We start from the raw sequence: 19939 nt of genomic DNA on the forward strand, positions 1-19939 counted from the left end.
CTAAGATACATGATTTATTTTGAGATTGCATAGGTTAGTTCTGTATGGAGATGCGTTATTAATGTTATTTGTGGATGTCCTAAGTTTTAAATTAGATTTTGTGTGTTTTATAGATTCATCTCCATTTTCTTTCTTTTTTTAGGTATTGCATCAAGGACCTCCTAAGTCATGCCTTTTTCCAGGAAGAGACTGGGGTTCGTGTAGAACTGGCTGAGGAGGATGATGGAGAGCTGGTGGCCATAAAGTTGTTGCTGCGCATTGAGGATGTAAAGAAACTTAAAGGAAAATACAAAGAGAATGAAGCCATTGAGTTCTCCTTTGACTTGAGTAAAGATGTCCCAGATGATGTTGCCCAAGAAATGGTAAAGATACTTGGGTTTCTGTTCTGTTACCTAACTCAAGATTCAAACGGTTAATTTGTGGACTTCCATGCAATTATCAATATTTATAGTAATTCCACAGACTTGTACATAATACAGTACATAAAATCCCCCCAGGTCGCCTATAATAATGACTAATCGTTATCCTTGAAGTTGAATTATGTGTATTTTTTTCCTCCAGGTCGACTCGGGCTATGTTTGCGAGGGAGACCACAAGACCATCGCAAAGGCCATTAAGGACAGAGTTTCCCTGATCTCCCGTAAGAGAGAGCAGAGAAAACTTGTGAGAGAGGAACAAGAAAAAAGGAAGATGGAGCAGGAGAATGATCCCTCACAGCCTGGACCAGATACTAACCCCACAGCCAAGCCCCCTGGTCCCGGTCTGGCCTTAGTCATCATAGAGTCTGAGGAACCAGAAGCAGACCAGCACCAGCAACTGCAGCAGTCTGGCGCTTCTGCTTCCAGTTAGTTGCAAAACTGTCATTTTATCTTATTTCAATTTAAAGTACTTTATTGACATAATTGCGTTTACATACAACATTGCCAAAGCATTTTACAAAATATGTAAAGGCAAGAAAAATAAATATACAGTATAACAAACAGCACTTAAAAACTAATGTATTGGACACTCACCAGACATTTATGATGAAAAATAATGTAATATACGAATGTTTCGCAGCTGTAGGTTTTGTGGACCCTCAAGGTTCAGTGACTGTCCCTGAGACTCACCCTGCCCAGCCAGGCACATCTTTCAGCACCGTACAGACTGATCCGCAGCCACAGCACACCATGACCCATCCACAAAGCATGGTGAGCCATTTCCTATCTATTTTGTTAAAGTCCCCCTGTAATCAATAATTTTATCCCTAAAAACTCATCTTTGATCACCAAATAAATGTTTTTTTTTCATGTGAAAAAAAAAATCCTCATGCCTTAAAATAGCTTGAATGTATCTCTACACACTTGCTTCATTTAGTATACGCAGAACCATGAATATGCAAATTAGCCCCGCCTCCACTCACTCACAGCAGCTCAGAGATCCACTCAGTCAACTTAACTGCAGTAAACGCTGCACAATGGCAAGTGGAAATACTGCCATATATGTTTGAACCAGAAACGGATTCTGAAGAAGTGGAAGAGTGAATTTTACAGGCTCTTCTAGAAGTCGATGTATCAGAATGGCAATGCGGTTTATGTATCGCTCTCTACAACATCCGACACATTAATATGATTAATTAATTAATACGGTAATTAATATGATTAGCCTTTTCCTTGACTACGTTATCTAACAGCTAAAAATTTGTTGCTAATGTTTAGGTGCCGGTATCAAATTTTCATGCTGCGATTAATTGATTAAGCTTTTATCACGGTATACGGTATTAGCACGATATTTTAATTGCACAAGAGAAACGGATGGATTGGGGGTATCTAAAAAAAAACAACTTGCATCACAGTGTAATTGTGATTGTCAAAACATTTGGTAACTAAACAGAATTTTATTAAGTTGGGTGACAACATGTTACAATGTTTACATGTACAATGACTGGGAGGCTAAAACACAATTTTCACGATTTCAATTCTTGGATTTGATTTCAATCTTGATTCAATATTGACTCATTTGGATAAATATTAGGTAGGCTACAGTAGATAGCTTGCATGTTAATTTTTCTCAAGAAAAAATTTCTCACATAATGCTGTAAACATAGAGAGAAATGAAATATAATGCGGTTTTCATTATAATAACAATTATATAATGACACAAGTAAATGTATAATAAATAGGTAATATAGTGCACATATTTAGCTAAATACTCCTCTCTATAGCTATTTTTTTTAGTCAACTAACGTGCTGGTCATTAAATGGCTTTCCTGAGATAAATGTAACGTTCTGTGACATAATTGTTCTCCTGCTGTTTTATTGACCTCTTTCCGTGGTTGAAAAACACTGATTGATCGATATTATGTAAGGGTGCTCCGATTGATCGGTCGCCGATCATAATCGGCCGATAATTGCTTTGGGATGTGTGATCGGCGGTCTCTATAAAGGCGGATCCAGAAAAGCCGATCAGATGACGCAAAACTCGCGAGACAATTTTTTTAAGCCCTGGTAAAAATGGCTTCACCGGTCTGGCAATTCTACAAGGTGTGTGAAAAAATAATTCATTAGCAATCTGCAATGTGTGTACCATGCCGCGGCCGCTTGTCAAACTGTGCTGCCTCTGCTCAACCCCTAAATAAATCCATTGATCCGCAAATTACGTTCGAGTTCTTCAATGGTCTAGTGGGAGATCTTTTGCCATGCGTTTCAGAGGTACGGGTTCTAATCCGCACTCGTACATATTTTTTTCTCTCATCAAAACTGAATATGTTCATCAGTGGTTACAGTTATATCAAGCGCAACGGCGATAGATTGAAGCGCGCGTCCGAGTGAAGACTCACAGAGCACTGTATCCATGCAACTGATCGCCGCGGCAACGAGCGCGCAGCTTGAGTTCAAAAACACATTTTAGCACTAGATTTCTTATTTAATAGCGAACTAAATGAATGATCTGCTAGTTAACTGAAGATGTTTTATTTATTTATATTAGGTACATGGTGGGACAGACTTCACTGGATCTAAAAAAAATCAATCTTACCATGTGACCAGTTGTGGCTTTCTTAATCTGTTTAAAATAATTTTGCAAGGGTTCTTCACACACACACACACACAAAAAAAAGGTTTCTCTACCTCTCTCTTCCTCTCTAAATGCCCACAAAATCTGACTAAGCATCCCAGAAAAAAGCAAAGTTATAGATACAGATTTGGAAGTTGTTAGTTTTTTTGTTGTTGCTGTGCACTTTACTACATTATTTTGGCTATAGCCTTTTTTGTTGCTGTTTGTAGTTTAAAGTAGTCTAAAGCTAAATTTAAAGACTCAGAAGTTTAATAAGTAATGCTACATGATAAAAAGAAGTCTTCAAATAGACCCTGTAATCGGTAATCGGTATCGGGTGATACAGCTTCCAGTAATCGGTGATCGGCCCCAAAAATCCTGATCGGAGCACCCCTAATATTATGTATGAGACATACCTTTCGGTAAGTTGTACTCTAGCTTTAAAGAAAAAGTAACAGATGATCGGTTTACTTGAACTGAGGCGCTACAGCGATCTGTCACGTCACATTTACAAGCGCCAAAACGGTATTTATTGTCTGAATTTTATTTTTTTCATATCAAAAGTAACTTGCTCTGTCTAGTCTGTCGGTGTCTTCTTTGCTCCGATTTTTCTGTGTGAGAAAATGGATGTGTGGCGTGTGAAAAGTGTCAATTGCGCGAGTCTCAAGCTGAATGCGTGAGTTGGCAGCCCTACTTTTAGAAGGGGCATAAATCGTCGCCAGGGTTCCTTCTTCCGCCATGCTTCTTCTCCATGGGAGGATTGTTTACATTAGACTAGAGTGCGCACTGCGCTGCATGCACACAGTGCTCATACATGTGGGGATTGTTTACATCAGAGTGCACACGTCTTTTGCGCAGAATAAACGCAGTGTTTTTTTAAGCGGTTGATGGAAAATAAGCTAATGCGCGTTCTAAACATCTTAATTCGGATCTATTATTTTTCACAGTATTTTGAAGTGCCCGCGATAAGAATATTGTGCATATTCATTACCGCGATTTATCGCATTACCGAATACCGGCACATGTCTACTAATGTTACACAAACCATATTCCTGTTCGCCATCTCGGAGTCAGACAGCTGCCTTCTAAAAATGAGTATCCTTAGGCCGGATTCACATATAGCGCCTAAAAACGCGTAGAAAACGCTGGGCGCGCCGCATTCTCCTTTTTCCAAAGAGCTAGGGCGGTTGCGCTCCGGTTGGTTCTTGTCACGTGACCTACTGTGCGCTTATGGTGCGCTTGCGGCATTCTGAAAAGTTGAGATGTTTTTATCTCGATGCGGCGCGGACGCGCTTGGAAAAAACGAGCGCACCGCGACCGCGTGCTTCCATTATGAGCACGCATACCGCGCGCCTACATTTGAAATAACGAACTTGAGCGCGCAAAAGACGCGATATGTGAGCAGGCCCTTAGAACGTCAGTAGAGAGAGGCATATAGTTCATCATAACATTGTAATGTACATCATATACATAATTCACCCACTATATTGCCAAATGTACCCGACTTTTCTCAACAGAAAAATATACCGGGATAACCTGGTTTCTCTTAGGGTGCTTTCACACTGGGCTCGTTTGTTGCAGTCTGAGCCCGGGCGCGATTGTTCCCGGCGCCCCCCACACGTTGACTGGATTAGTTACAACATATTTGTGACGTTGAGAACAAGGTCGATTTCAAACCGCGTTTTTGGTTCACTGCCGTTTATAGACATATAAACAACATTTAAAAACTTAATTTTCACCACAGGGGGTCTTTTAAATGTCGTGGTTTTCGAACAGAGCTTGTTGTTCGTCTGAAAACAAAACACTGTATTCTTTGATATTATGTCTTAATTGCTAAATTTCTAAATTGCTTCTCTACATCAGTCGCAGCAGTTGAGCAGTACTTTGTCCCCAGTCCCCGTCCCCCAGACTGGAACTGCGGCCACACCCCAGGTACACTTCACTTGATCAATAACATAATGACAAAAACATCTTGCTCTATGGATCTGTTGTTTGTTAAACATAAACCAGAGTTATAAAAGCCCTTTTAATGTATACATGAACTTCCCTCTCAGATGATGGGACAGGCAGCCTCTCTGCCCCCTGCTGTTCAGCCTGCCGTCCCCCTGCAGTACCATCAGCCACCTCAGGATGGCAGCGCTCCCCCTCAGTCACTGCAGGGGCCTCAAGTCTTACAGGTACAGCATGAATAATGCCCTCTGGTGGCTGATATTACATTTTCCATTGGCCTGCATGTTGCTTGGTACTGTACTTTATGCACAACATCCAGCTTATTGGCAGTTCATGCATTAATACTACTGTTCTTTACTTCTCCATCTCTTTCTTGCATGCTGGCTGCTCTTACATGTTTGTCAGATATGGGCATGTCAACTCAGTCCTCCTGTTTTCTCACCACCTCCAAATGCTGAACAACTCTATTTTCTATATCAGGCTTGTCAGGTACTAGCTGTGCCTAACACTGGTGTGTGAATTAGCAGTTTGCCGATGTGGGTTTTTAGTTCTGACAACAATATTCACAATGCTGAGGGCTAATATAATGCGTTTGTGTATATTAAAAAAATGTAACGTGTATTAAAAAAATTGTAATGGTACTCAAAATAGCTAAATATTATATTTACACTTCTTTTACACAATATTTTTTACAAATTATTTCAAATGCTAAAAAAAAACATTTTTTTTTTTATTCAAGTATGTTGGTAGATTTTGAAACAAGCTCGGCTTTCAGTGAATTTTGAGGAAATGTTGTGAAAAGAAAATGTCAGTAATTTAGTATACAAAATAAATAGTATATAAAAATTTGGGGTTGGTAATTTTTTTTTAAAACATTTCTGAAAGAAGTCTCTTATGCTCACCAAGACTATTTTTTTTTTAAATTAAAAATACATTAAAAAAATGTGTCATATGATCCTTCAGAAATCATTCTGATATGATGATTTAGTGCTCAAGAAATATTTCTTCTTATTAATGTAGGAAACTACGGAGCCCCTAAAGGGACCTTTGCAAAAATAAAAAATAAACAGACTTTCACTTGCTCACGAGAAACTATTCTCATGCGCACAAGATACGTTTCTCGAGAGCATGTGGAAGTCTTTTTTTGCAAAGGTCCCTTTAGGGGCTCCGTAGGAAAAGGTTGAGCTGCTTATTTGTGGATTTTTTTTTTTTTTTTTTTTTTAGGATTCCTTGTAGAAAGTTTAAAAGAACATAATTTATTTGAAACACAAATCTTTTGTAGCATTACGCATGTCATTACTTTCACTTTTTATCAATTTAATGCATTATTGCTGAATAAAAGTATTCAAAAAATCTTATTGACCCCAAACTTTTGAAATGCTAGTGTATGTCCCATTTACTGTCAATAAATTGTTGTGTGTGTGTATGCAGACATTATAAAGGCCACTGGCCAACGTCTTCTCTAGATATTGGCACCAACCATTGAAAAACTCTCTGAACAGTATAACTTCCTGTTACCTCACCCTCTCTCCCCAAAGCCTTGTAGGCTTGAGTCACCACAAACCAACAATTTACAACAAGCCTTTTTGTCTGGATGAAGACCACCTTCTCCATGTGATTGTTTGTTATAGGTGATTATGATTAAAAGTCACTTGGATTCTAAAATTCTAATTTGATTCTCTATTACAGGTACCACTGAGTGTGTCCCAACCGCAGCCAGTAGAGCAGACACAACCTCAAACATCTCTGGTTCCAGCCTCCACGGAAAGGTGAAACATCTTTTTAATAATTCATGTGTATTAATGTTGACCCTCCATTAGAGAGAAGTTGAACCAATGATGTTTTTGGTTCCCTCAGTGGCCATTCCGATGCTGCATCTGGTCTGAGCGATGGGAACGAGGGCAGGCACGAGGGTCGCTCTATGAAACGAGCCCAACGTCGTTCTGTACGCAGCCGCTCACGCCACGAAAAGATTGCTAAGGGCAAGCTCAATTTGCTGAATGTAAGTTACGCCCAAATCTAATATTTGTTTTTAATATTGGTATATATATATATATATATATATATATATATATATATATATATATATATATATATATATATATATATATATATCTATTTATGTATTTACTATAATAACAATGTGTGACTACAAGCTAAAAAATGTATAAGTTTATGAAATAATTAATTTCATTGAAATATTGATCTGTTTGTTTTTGTAGATTTCTAATATTGGTGACAGAGTCGCTGAATGTCAGCTGGAAACCCACAACAGAAAGATGGTCACATTCAAGTTTGATTTGGATGGAGATAATCCTGTAGAAATTGCTGAAATTATGGTAAACCTTTCTCTCTCTTACACTCACCCTTTTTCAGTATAGTGGATTGGATTGAAAATGTTTTAAAACTTATTTTAACATGACATGGCATCTTACAAATGTGTAATCATGCGTGAGACACCAGGACGCGAACACAACGGTCAAAGATGTCCATCTATTGCATGTTCACTGTGGAAAACGAGCACAGTGAAACGCAAAGAAAAAAAAAACTTTGTGTGAATTGCCTGTGGAAGGTGAAGTCTGTGAAATTTAAAAAGGGATTATAACTACTGATTAGAAAACACCCCTGAGTTGGACATACCTTCTGCTGCAGAAAGAAACTATGATTTAAAAATTAATTAGTTTGTAAAATAATTTTTTCCACCCCTAATAGTGGTGTAGGATAGTTCTCCTAAGTTGTATGTAACTTCTCTTCGTTTTGTATCAGGTCAATAGTGATTTTATCTTGGAGAGCGAGCGGGATTCCTTCATAGACCAGGTTCGAGAGGTCATTCAGATTGCAGATCAGAAAGGAAAAGCTCTGAAAAACAGCCAAACTCAGGTATTTACTATGATTTTCAGACCATAAGAATACATTTGAGAAATAATTTGTGGACTACAAATGAAATTCTCCTCATAACACTTGTCACTTCAGGTGATCAATAATTCGGCCCAGCAAGTACCTGAAATCTCAACATCCAGTGTGCCTGGTAAGTGTTCTTTATAGTTATGTTTTTACATTTTTTCTGGCCCAGTCTTGCATCCTGTATCATTTTTTATATTTCACATTTAACAGGTGTGCCACCTAGCGTAGCAGCACAGGTTGTACATTCAGCAGGCCGGCGCTTCATAGTTAGTCCAGTGCCTGAAGCAAGACTTCGGGAACCTATGTTTGGACCTCCTTCAGCAAGCACATCATTTGAAGACTCCGCACCAGGTCTGATTTACACATCTGCATAAAAAGATTACTTAAACATATTACAAAATATTCAGACTGATTTTATCCATGCATTTCTCATTTCCAGCATCTGATCCCACATCAGCCAGCAGTGTTCAGCAGGAACAAGCCAACTTTGCCCCTGGTTCAACACAGATTTCTGTGGTACCAGCCACACCTGGAGGTCTTAACCCAGAGATCTGTATTCCTCCTACTTCCCAGTCATTATACCAGAGCCCTGTACCTGCAGCCACTGCAAATCTGATAACAGTCACCACTAAAGAAATCATTCCTACACCATCTACCACCAATCAGCAAACCAGTACAGGAAGGACATCCCCTTCCCCAGCTCCAACTGAATCACCAGAACCACGTCGGCTGTCAAGTCCTACCCCTTTCCAGACTCCTCAAAACATTGTGGGTCAGCAGGCTGAGAGCAGTGGCTTGGATCAAACTCAAGCTACCATTCAGCAGGTGCAAGTCTGCCCCTCTTCTATCCCCGTGACACAACCAACTGGGACAGATGGTGAGAGTGATGTACAGGGGAAGCCACCTGGAATTGAAGACATTCATGCTTTAGACCAGAAGCTGCGTTCCCTTTTCAAGGACTCCTCTCAGAGCTCCTCCACTCAACCTGATGGATCTGGAGAGCCATCTACATCCTCCCCACCCAACACCATCACTCCTGGCTTGGTCTCCAGTGTAACGCCTCCCAGTTTGTCTCTCAGTTCCAGTGGGAACTTTGCACCCGGTGCTTTTGCCTCCGTTGGGACACCTACAAGCCATGCCCAGACTTCATCTGCAGATCCGTCACCACAAAGGCCACAGGTGGGGAAAGTTGCTAATTGAGCGTCTATATTGGTATTTGGATGACATGACGCTTAAACATAAATTCAATTCATGTTATTTTTTACTAAAACTATTACAAATGAAATATTAGTGAAAAAGATATATTTTCTTTTTTTTAAATGAACAAAATGTAAAAAATAAGTCAATACATAAATCCTTCTTCCAAAACGTGTCATGTCTTGCCCTGATTTACAATGGTACGCCTATTATAAGCGTTTATATTTTAGCCTGGGTGGGATTTTCACAGGAATTGTGTACAGTTCTATATATATATATATATATATATATAAACAAAGATTGGACCGTGTACACTGACATGTTTCTTTATTTAAAGTGTAAGAAAAAAAAAATTGCTTTTTACTTTCTTCGTCATGAGAATACAAAGACTACATTTCTAAAACTTGACACATTAATTTCAAACTACATTTTTTTTTTTTTGCTTATGCTTTTACTGTAGACACTCTTATTTGTCATTGACCCATTAATACATTGTTATAGCATTATTACACTTTTTTGCATTCTCTTTTAAAGACCTCCACAGCTGTAAATCAACCAGATGGACAGACAAGCACTGAGGAGAAAGAGCTAGTGACATCACAACTCGAAAAAGCTTTCAAACTTGGCCGATTTCAGGTAGCCTTATAGACTTCTCAGGTTCATATTTTAATGCCTGAAAGATTTAAACGGCAAGTTCATGCACATCCTCGGTCTACATTTCAGGTTTCTGTGGCCAGTGATCAAGACCCAGGCAGTGCTCCAGATCCAGCAGTAGTAGTCTCATCTTCCTCCATCACCCCTTCTTCAACAACATCATCGTCATCCTCCTCCTCATCACCATCATCTCTTTCTAGCCCTGAAAACACAGTTCATAAATCTCAGACCCCTCCTAGGGTCAGCCCTGAACCTGTCTCGTCTATCACTACAGTTGGCCGCTTTCAGGTGACCTCCAGCACTGACATCAACGTGGGCCGCTTCTCAGTGACCCCAGCAGAAGGAAAGACCTTCTTCATAAGCTCTACTGAGGGACCGGACATCGCTAAAGAGCCTAAAATGAACGCTTCTAGCATGTCCATCACCAATCACTACCTCAGCAGTGACAATGATTCTGAACCAGAAGATGAGGGCCTTAAAGGAGAGATAAACAAGCTCAGGGAGAGGTACCTTGATCTTTTTTTTGTGACCTCAATTGTTCATGTTTGACTCTGTAAAGATAATCATGTGTCTCGATTTTATATACATTTATGCATTTAGCAGAGGATTTTATCCAAAGCAAATTACAAAAAAGGAATAAAAACAATTCGTCATCCTCATCAACAAAAGCAATTAGTTATCAATTTGTGATCCCTTTTATTTCTTTTTGCAGACATATGGTTGAGATCCAGGCATTACAGAATAAACAAAAAAAGGAAATCGAGGAACTCTTTACACGTCTGGGCAAAACGCCGCCCTCTGTGGTGGTCCCTCCCACCGTGGCCATTGCGTCAGGAAGGCGGAGACCCACTAAGGGCAAGGGGAATCGGTCAAGAAGTGGTAGTGGCACCGGTTCTTTTCAAGGTATCAGAGCTTAGTGGTTTACATCCAACTGTAACATCCTGCTCAGGGCCTTGTGAACAAATGGCTTAAACTGCTGTTTGGTTTTGTCCAGGGAACAAGCAAGCTGTACAAAGTGGTCACAATTCAGTCAATCAGTCTGCCACTGGGAAGACTTCAACTTCTGAAACCGCACCAAGCTCAAATGTTCAAGTGCAAGGTATGACTCAGCATTTTAGTTGGAGAATTAATGTTTTTTTTTTTATCAAAATGCTCAAGTTCTTCTAATCGGTGAATATTGATTGTAACTTGTAGGGACCACGAGTCCAGTAAGAGAAGAGAACGGACAGAGTCATGACCAGGACCAAGCCCCAGCTACTAATCTGCCACGCAAGGGCACATTCACCGATGACCTCCATCAGTTGGTTGATAACTGGGCCAGGGATGCCAAGAACATGATGCCACAGGTCAAGAAAGACTCCAAAAAGTTTTGATATAGATTATCGAAGAATGTTCACAAGATAGGATACATGTACAGCTAACAGGGTCAAAAATGCCAATGCCCCAAATTCAAGAAAAATTTCCCTGTACAATTAAAATAAATTACCACAGCTGTCACAATTAAAGTGAAATGTGAAAATCAATGAAAAGTGTCGATTGCAGAATTACAAAGATCTGCTCATGTTGCATCAGATTTCTTTTTACACGTGTTTGCAGCGTTGAGCATTATAACCAATCACACATTTCTGTTGAGCTTATAAATGCAGTGGCCAATCAGAGGCATTTAGATTAGTCACCTATTTTGGGCTTTAATAGTATATACACAATTTTCATGTAACGTCACACCCCAATAGAAACGCCCACCTTTTTAATAAGGTTTGTATTAATGTAGTAAGACCGTGATATATAAAGACCAAATTCAATATACACCTTATTGGTGATGCATACTATGTACTGGCAAGCAGATGAACCCAGAACACAAAAGCAATGTGCAGTTTCCCGCTAAGCATTTTTCCATAGAACACCATTATAAATAAAACACTTACTCATTTAGCGCATTGCATTCATATTCTGGGCTCATCTGCTCGCCTGTATATAGTATGCATCATCAATAAGGTGCATTCTGAGTTTGATCTATTAATATCACCATTTTAATACATAAAGGCACTTTATCTGTTTTTCACATTAAGCATTTTAGAATGTTCCGTCGTCTTTGGTGATTGAAATACTGCAGCAGGTGCTGTATATGGATCACAAGTGCCCACAAGTTGCATTTGCTCACCTCTTTTTGATGATGATCTTAATATTGCCTGAAACCGTTCTGTGGATGTTTTGCCCTCCAGGTCTCTGTGCCAGTCATGTGACATAACTATGAATAGCTAGATGAGCAGGTGTTTTACATCATATCGTGCATTTTAGCATGCTGTATTGACCAATCAAGATCAAAACTATGTTTTATAATAAATAAACTGTCTTCCTCCTCAGATGTTGCCACGTAAATTCTCTGCACCAGGTCAGCTTTGTTCCATGGGTGGTCACATGCCGGCCAACGTCAACCCCACAACTGGACGGAAGGGTTCACTGTGTATGAGCAATCAGCCGTTTGGCTACACCTGTCCCACCTACAGCATGCCTCAGTGGGCCCCGCTGTCTTCCACTGCTCCCCCTGCAGGACTACAACCGGGCTTCCTCGTTCCCTCAGGAGCTCACCAATCTGGAAACAGCTGCGGGTCAACCAATCTACGTACCACTCAGGCGAGCTGAAACGGCTATTGATGGGTTGGTACAATGAAGAGATAAGCTGTGCCTCATGGGGTTGAGATTATTGGGCCTACTCCTTTAAGTGGACATGTTTTATCTGACAGTTTACATTGGAAAGACTTCAAGGTCCATATAATGTGACTCGGGTTATTCAAATTTGACCTAACCTGCTGTTTAACCTACTGATAGATGAATGTGTACATTTGATAAAAGGGCACAGAAAGGGTTAAACTGGGTTAAGTTGTCTTAAACATCATATATATAGCCTTATGGTATATGGATACCATCCTTATTGTAATCAAGTCAGGCAGTGTGACCAATGAGATATAGTGATGGTGTTGCAGTTTGCCTGCAGAAGAGATGCTGACATGTAAGTGAATGGATGAAAGACTACACCACCAACACAAGTCTCAATGGGTGCCGACTGTACGTATCCTAGAAATGAGTCTAGAATGTTGGAAGATGGATAAAGAAGGTAGTTAGATGTAACTGCATTTGAGACAGTCTTCGGTTTTCATTTACTTAAGTTGGAGTTTGAAATCAAAGGAAGAGGATGTGCAATTGAGGGAGGTAAAAGTAGGGTTTTATAGCTCTTCGTACTTGCACGTATTTCATAGCATTGTTCATTCGTGACCTTTTTTATATATATATCATTTATGGTGAACTTACAATAATACAGTGTATCTTATATAGACAGTCACCACTACTCCCTGCCCACACCCTTTTTTGTATGTATGTGGATAGATGTCTTAGTTTGGATATAGATGGTCCTTGAGAGGGTGAGCATCCTGTATGCATATTAATGAAAGCATATTTCTTCATCCAATCACATATTGCTTTCATTTTGAAAGAAGCTAGCCTTAAACCACGGGATTATGTCTTCCCGTCTTTAAAAAGTCATTCAAACGTCATAGCCCATGCAAATGTGGTCAATGAAATACTTGATTTTGGGCAAATCAACTTTTTGGTGACCAACTTTGAGAAAAGATTTAACATAGTGCATTTGACTGCAGCAACAGAAGTACAGTATTAAACTACAGTATACCAGCCCCAACCCAACATTTTTTCTATACCACAAATTGAGTGCCAATCGTTTGCGGAAATGACATCCTGTCATCTCTGAAATGATCCGCTTGACTTCTCTAGAGAAGGTAAATGTTACTGCAATGCAGAATACGCGCCGTTTAAGGTTTAACCGAGTGGGGAGGGTTATTTGTTACTTTTGATACTTAACTGCACAGATCCAAATACTCTGTAATTGACCAGAACCACGTTTAGAGACAGTGAAACTGAGGAAATGCCACTAATCATAATCACACACTCCTGTCACATAACTGAAATTCTGAAAACTGCATGTTTTCACAATCCACATCTCACAAATGAAAACCGCATTAAATTTGTGGGTTCAAAAATTGCTGCTGCTGAAGTTTTCTGTCAATTCGTTTCATCCAGGGTCCTTTTGGTGAATATCTATGGTTTTATGTATCAGTCTTGTAAAAAAAAAAATGTATATATATTCAAATGCTTAATAAAACATTTTGGACTTTTTCCTCCTCCTACTACATTGTGCTTTTTTTTTTTTTTTTTTTTTTTTTTTAAACAAGGTGTTTCCCAGAAGTTTAGTTATTCCCTGTTGTCAGCTACTAATAGTTGTAACAACTGAGACAAATCAGACACAAGTATTTGTTATAGTTAACAAATAATATTTTAAACTCGCATCACTTAACGCCCCCCAAAAGGGCAAGAAGGTCTTAGTTACCATGACCACGATAAGATAAGTTGGTTTTATTGCTGTTAAAAATGTGGTCACATGTTCAAGACAGAAACAGCCTTTAATACAGATTTTGCTGCATTAATTATAGACAAACTGATCTATAAATGAACATGAAGAACATTTTGCGAATGATTTACTGTCTTTTGTTATGTTTTTTAATATTATTATTTTGTTGATGCTGTGTATTTTACAATAGAATCGGTGGTCACCTATTCCATGTTTGGTCTCTATAAATTGGTACTTTTTATCTTTCATAGTTTCTTCATCAGCAACCAATCCAGCTGCAATGCAAAGGAGCACGCTTAAAACAAAGGGTCATAAATCCTACCAACAGAGGAAACTCCCACTTGGAAATTCCCCCTTTCTTAGTGGTTGAGGCAACCCCGGAAGGTGTGACCTGCCCACAAGCCCTTCCTCCTTTTAGTCCTCTCTTCCTCAGGCCTTCACTGCTGCCCGGAAATGAATATTTCTTAGAATTGATAAACAATTAACGCTGAGTGTTCACGGGACGAACAGGTGGGTTGATTGTAATATGAATTTTACTACATTAAATTAATTATATTAACTGATCCAAATATTCATCAATTATAACCAGTTATTATTGATTATTAATATTTCATAGTTAATTCGTTACATAGTAAAATAACCTGGGAATACGGTTTCAATCCTTTCCACAAACTTAATCTCCAAAAATCAGTTTAAAATTGTTTTTATTTATTACAAATTAGGTTTATCAGTCAAAAACAGACCACGTAACAAACATTTATTAGCTTTTCATATTCACAAATTAGTAAAAAAAAAAAAAAACTAATCTAGATAAAAACAAGATTTTCTAAAAGAAAATAAATAGTTAAATACATTGCGTCTCCAGTTTTCGTTTCTTCATCATCTGGCCGTGTCTGTATGGGCTCTGTTGTCCACCTTCATTAACAATTACAACATCATTACCACAGGTCCATGATTAAAAGAAGCTAAAGTAATTTTCTCTTAATGAACAGGCAAAGTCAACAAGCACAGGCTGGTTCTAGAATTGTGGGCCACACGCTGCCAGCTCTGAGAGTGTTAAGTTCCTGGCTATTTATATTAATGGGGACGTGTGATGTTTGCATGAGTAAAGAGGCAAAAACCAGAACTGGGCATGCATATACTTGCCTTCTTACAAAGTCTGTCGTCAATGAGCATGTATTTATTAAGTGAACATGAGTCAGATTGTACCTGCTCCTGCTGTAGTTCTCATCTCAGAGGATCTGAATTGGCCACATCCTCCCTGGCCTTGAGGAACGACATGCCCCTGAGGTCGAGCTGGTGGTCTCAAGTACTGGGCTCTCTGCGGGGTCCTGCTGCGTGTCATCATCTTGTGCTGGCTCGGCGTGGTGGGACGAGGAGGTTCTGTGGATCCTGCTGCAGGATCTTCGAGAATATCAATGCCATCCAGAGTGAAGTTCCATAATTCTGGGTCATCTGAGAAGTGAGACATTTTTATATATTTTACCTCATAATCTAACAACCTTGTTCCTGTATTAAAACCTAAAATGAAAGTTCTGTAATTGTGTCATTTTAAGCCCCTTAAAACATTTTTTTTTTTAAATGGATATACTGACCACGCTTTGAGTCAAAATGGAGGACTGGTAGTTTTTAAGCTTTAAAAATGTTTTTAATTTTTTGTGTGCGTTTAATATTACTTCAAAGCAGGGTTTTCAAATAGTGTGAATCTCTTGCAAATGACCCCTTCCTAAAATAAAGTCAGCTAAATATTTTTAATACACATAAAAACAGGTTGTAAGAATAAATCAATTAATTTCAGACCAGTGAAACAGCAATAATGTCAATATTATCTGAAAATGTTGAAAAATCTTTATTAAATAAAGTGGTGTTACCACTGGCACTTTTCTCAAAAATATTCCTTACCAGCCAGATGCTCCTCCTGTTTAGTGGTCACCAGGTGTCCGTTTGGTGTACTGTGGTTAACAGGACCTACAGCCTGTCCTAAAACGATAAACCCACTGATGGACAACGCTACACACCTGACACTCCTGCAGGCGAAAGGCTTAAATCTTTTATACTCATGGCTAAAACATGAACCCTTAAATTTTCCATCGCACCTTGCTCAGACTGCAGCGTTTCCGTGCAAGCGTTTGATGGCTCGGTTTTCGGTTCCTGTAGCAACTTCTTCGCCTCCATTTCCTGTCTGAACTTTAGCTGCAGCTGCTGCTGTCTCAGCTTCCTCTGCTGCTTGGAGTCCAGTGGAGGATCAGACGAGGACAGGTCAGCCATGTCAGCTGCTGACCTAACAACATGAGAGTAGCAGATTTATCACAAGCGCAGCTGGCTAGTGCTGTAGTCGAAGTTAGCACCAAATAAATTCACCTTGAGATATTGCTGGGCCTGTTTTCAGAGTCCTGGTGAGCTGATGTGTTGCCAGAATGTGCTGTCGTGTTTGTCAATGAAGTCCTGGATCCGGTGCCGCTCTCATGCCCTCCTCGTACAGGGCGACTTCCCATTCGCTCAAAAGGGATGTTGGCTGGTTCCGCCGGTTTGATAAATTCCCTGCTGTTGGCTCGGGCCAGGCTGTCGAACCTGGCCTTCTCTACGGACGGCTCGCCATCACAGCGTTTGGTTTTGTCCGGGTCTAAAGGAGGAGGTGGCTGCGATGACAGGAAATACAATGTATTTCAGGTACATACATTAAGAAAATACATTGAAATGAGTCACAAATTTGGCCCAAATGTTTAAGATGACCTCTTACCTGCTTTGGTATTTTATTGATGGCTATGAGATACTCCTTATTCAGAATACAGTTTCCAAGCGCGTTTCCAAAACACCTTATTGTAAAATAAAATTACAATTCAATTAAAATTGTGTAAGGTGTACCGGACAATCAGCCCGTACATTATATAATAATAATAAATCTGGACAAGGTGATCAGGAGCCTGTTGTGAAGTGGAAGGGGTTTTATATCACCTATTAAAAGATATTCTCCTACTTATTATATGGCTTCTTATCAAATAAATACATTTATGGACATGAAACTATGAGTTCAAATCATTTTACCAGGCTAGATATATATATAAATATATACTTAAAGATGTAATTTATTCCTTTGATGCCAAAGCAAAAATGACAGCAATATTACTCCAGTCTTCAGTGTCACGTGATCCTTCAGAAATCATTATAAAATGCTGATTTGATTATCAAGAAACATTTATTATTATTAATGTTGAAAACAGTTGTGCCGCTTAATGTTTTTGTGAAAACCGTGATACATTTTTTCAGGATTCTCTAATGAATAGAAAGTTCAAAAAAACAGCATTTATTTGAAATGGGAATGTTTTATATTATAAATGCCTTTACTGTCACTTTTGATCAATTTTTAATACATCCTTGCTAAATAAAAGTACTATTTTTATTCAAAATATTGACCACAGAATGCCACAAATGACTACTCAGAATCAAGTATATGTAGAGGTATATGTAAATAATTACTTGAGTGCTCGTTTCAATCCATCTGTGACGGCTTCTTTTCTCGCTTTTTCCAGTGACAGAGCTTTGGATTTGAGGCCTTCGCTCACCCCATAACCTACATCCTCATGGAACGAGCCATCCTATGGAAAAGATAGAGGAAACAGAATGGTACATGTATGCTCCTCACAATGCTGCGTGTATCCCGTCAGAGTGCTTACCTTCAATTGGACCTTCACAAAGGCACTGACTCCAACATAAAATTTCCCATTGATAAGGTCTACAAAATCTGTAACACAAGATTGACCACACCCCCTTTCAAAAACAAGTATCAACCTGATTTAAATGCAGCATAAATGGGAATGTTTGAGAATCTGTGCCTGTCTTGATGACAAAACACATCAGTGCAAAAGTGATGGTGTCCTTACCGACATTCTGCTGAGATATTGAGTGTGACCATCCATTATATCCAAACATTTCATTGGCAAGGCTTATAACTTTGTGACCTTCGATATAGCACACCTGCAAAACCAAGGCAAATGTAAAATAATCTGGAAAACAGCCAGATAACTCAACTATATATTAAATATGCAAGGCTAAATATTGCTAAGTGTACAAGAAGCACATTAATTGTGACCTTTTGTCCTCCTCCAGCCTGTCTGGAGCTGATATATTCAGGTCCGAGTTTCTGCCGCAGAGCATTCTGGACTGCCTGGTACTCCTCTGCAGTGTATGCATACTACAACAAACATCAAGTTACAACTGCATTCTAAACTCCGGAATTATTATTATACATTATAAAGTGTGCTTTCTGTAGCTCTTCACATTATGTCAACATGACCATAACAAAGTGTTAAAAACTATCCCCTAAAAAACACACACCTGACCAAAACATGTGCTGGTTGTATGAGGTTTCCTCTCCTCTTGCCTCCCACTGCAGTGATCCATGTGTGTTTTTTTTATCGCTAAGTCTCAAAATCCGTCAATATTCTCTTTTAAACGATGTTGAATATGTATAATGTGAGTGGAGGTCGCTAAACTGTAACAACAGGAAGTCTGAAACAACATTACGCGCTAGTGAACGCCCATAGTGCGCTACCGTCTATCTACCCCACTTTCTGTCGACGAGGCGACACATTGAACTGGTAAGCGTTCAGTCAATGTTTCTACGGGAACGTTCTAATGTAAAAACCGGACGCCGAACGGTAGAATCCTCTGGTCTTGGTTGAGCGTTTGAAAATTCCCGCCGCAGCGCCACAACCACGTTTACGCCGCCCCGCCCATACGCACGTGCGTAACACGTCATAAAGACGGCGAGAAATCATGGGAGAAATTCAGTGAATGTAGTCGAGGTAAAGTCCCCATGAAATCAAAATTTTAGAATTAAGAATTATGTTAGCTTTACTGTTATCTATAAGCTAGTGTACTCCAAAACAATGACAAAATTCGCATAAATGTATCGGACCCATTTGAATTCTACACAGAATGCTATCTTTTAAAGTGGTAGGCTATAGAGGAGATTAGGAGGAGAAATGTTTAGAGATTAGAAGGAAACTGCGGCTTTACCGAGGTCAACCTCAGGCCGAGCTGTGATATAAACGAAACGCTATTGGTTACGCTATTAAAGGGGAGGGGCTGCGCATTTCAAGGCACTTCAGTAAACCTTTAAAAAAAAGAAAAAGAAAAGAATGTAGAGTTAAGAATCCCCTTTTTGTGTTTTAAATATCCTGCTATTTGTCACAGATAAAGGATTATTGTGTTCTCTGCGTTCACATCACAAAATGAAAATAAATATTACCATAGACAAAAAATCTAAATAACAGCAAAATAAATAAAAAACGGCCATTTATTTGAAATCCAGTCTAATGGTTACTGCCCACTATATAAATGGTAATGGAGATTTGGATTCATAGTGTCTAGCATCTTTTAAAATCTATTTTCTAAATGCATTTTATAGAATTTATTGTGAATAAAATCAATAGCCGATGTATACAACCTTGTCCCTACCAACATTTCTTTTATTTTATTTTTTTGGATAATCTGTTTCACTCAGATATATCACAATACAGAAAAAAAAGATCTGTCGCTACTTCTATTTCATTGCATCTTTAAATTCGGTCACCAAAAGGATTTGTTCACTTTCCAGTAGCCCTTTCTGCCAGAATAAATAGTCAGTTACATTTATTTTTGTGTGCTATGTATATACGATACACGGAATCATTCGCTCAACCTATTAATTAAAAACACTGTAATAATAACTCTAACAATAATAAGTCTTATTGTTCTTTTACATTTTTAAAATACAAATCCTAAAAAAATAAACAAAAA

At 38.9% G+C, this 19939-nt stretch overlaps 2 protein-coding genes and 1 long non-coding RNA gene across 3 annotated transcripts in view; 2 read left to right on the top strand and 1 right to left on the bottom strand.

Moving 5' to 3' along the window:
* Positions 1–13584, top strand: part of wnk1a (WNK lysine deficient protein kinase 1a) — a 32554-nt gene extending 18970 nt beyond the window's left edge. Inside the window, exons 7-24 of the mRNA XM_056270994.1 lie at positions 143–362; positions 562–844; positions 1060–1190; positions 4897–4965; positions 5088–5210; positions 6673–6752; positions 6841–6985; positions 7206–7322; positions 7750–7863; positions 7957–8011; positions 8098–8238; positions 8327–9066; positions 9619–9720; positions 9808–10244; positions 10451–10641; positions 10733–10837; positions 10933–11084; positions 12103–13584. Coding sequence (XP_056126969.1) covers positions 143–362; positions 562–844; positions 1060–1190; positions 4897–4965; positions 5088–5210; positions 6673–6752; positions 6841–6985; positions 7206–7322; positions 7750–7863; positions 7957–8011; positions 8098–8238; positions 8327–9066; positions 9619–9720; positions 9808–10244; positions 10451–10641; positions 10733–10837; positions 10933–11084; positions 12103–12381 — 3484 coding nt within the window. The 3' untranslated portion in view covers positions 12382–13584. The remainder of the gene's footprint in view (positions 1–142; positions 363–561; positions 845–1059; positions 1191–4896; positions 4966–5087; positions 5211–6672; positions 6753–6840; positions 6986–7205; positions 7323–7749; positions 7864–7956; positions 8012–8097; positions 8239–8326; positions 9067–9618; positions 9721–9807; positions 10245–10450; positions 10642–10732; positions 10838–10932; positions 11085–12102) is intronic.
* A 1314-nt stretch (positions 13585–14898) lies between these two features.
* Positions 14899–18897, bottom strand: rad52 (RAD52 homolog, DNA repair protein). The gene is made up of 11 exons (XM_056271041.1): positions 18494–18897; positions 18249–18350; positions 18040–18133; positions 17833–17900; positions 17636–17754; positions 16899–16974; positions 16520–16797; positions 16255–16439; positions 16061–16138; positions 15368–15613; positions 14899–15073 (listed from the first exon to the last, which is right to left on the bottom strand). The coding sequence occupies exons 1-11, from the start codon at positions 18557–18559 to the stop codon at positions 15003–15005; spliced, it is 1383 nt and encodes a 460-aa protein (XP_056127016.1). The 5' UTR covers positions 18560–18897; the 3' UTR covers positions 14899–15002.
* Positions 16293–18004, top strand: LOC130104480 (uncharacterized). Its single transcript, XR_008809500.1, has 3 exons — positions 16293–16417; positions 16548–16828; positions 17689–18004. It is a non-coding gene; the product is annotated as an uncharacterized LOC130104480 (long non-coding RNA).
* Positions 18898–19939: the final 1042 nt, after the last annotated feature.

The sequence above is a fragment of the Rhinichthys klamathensis genome, unplaced genomic scaffold (genome assembly GCF_029890125.1).
Source record: "Rhinichthys klamathensis goyatoka isolate OS25496 unplaced genomic scaffold, OSU_Roscu_1.1 h1tg000310l_1, whole genome shotgun sequence".
In the NCBI taxonomy this organism is placed as follows: Eukaryota; Metazoa; Chordata; class Actinopteri; order Cypriniformes; family Leuciscidae; genus Rhinichthys; species Rhinichthys klamathensis.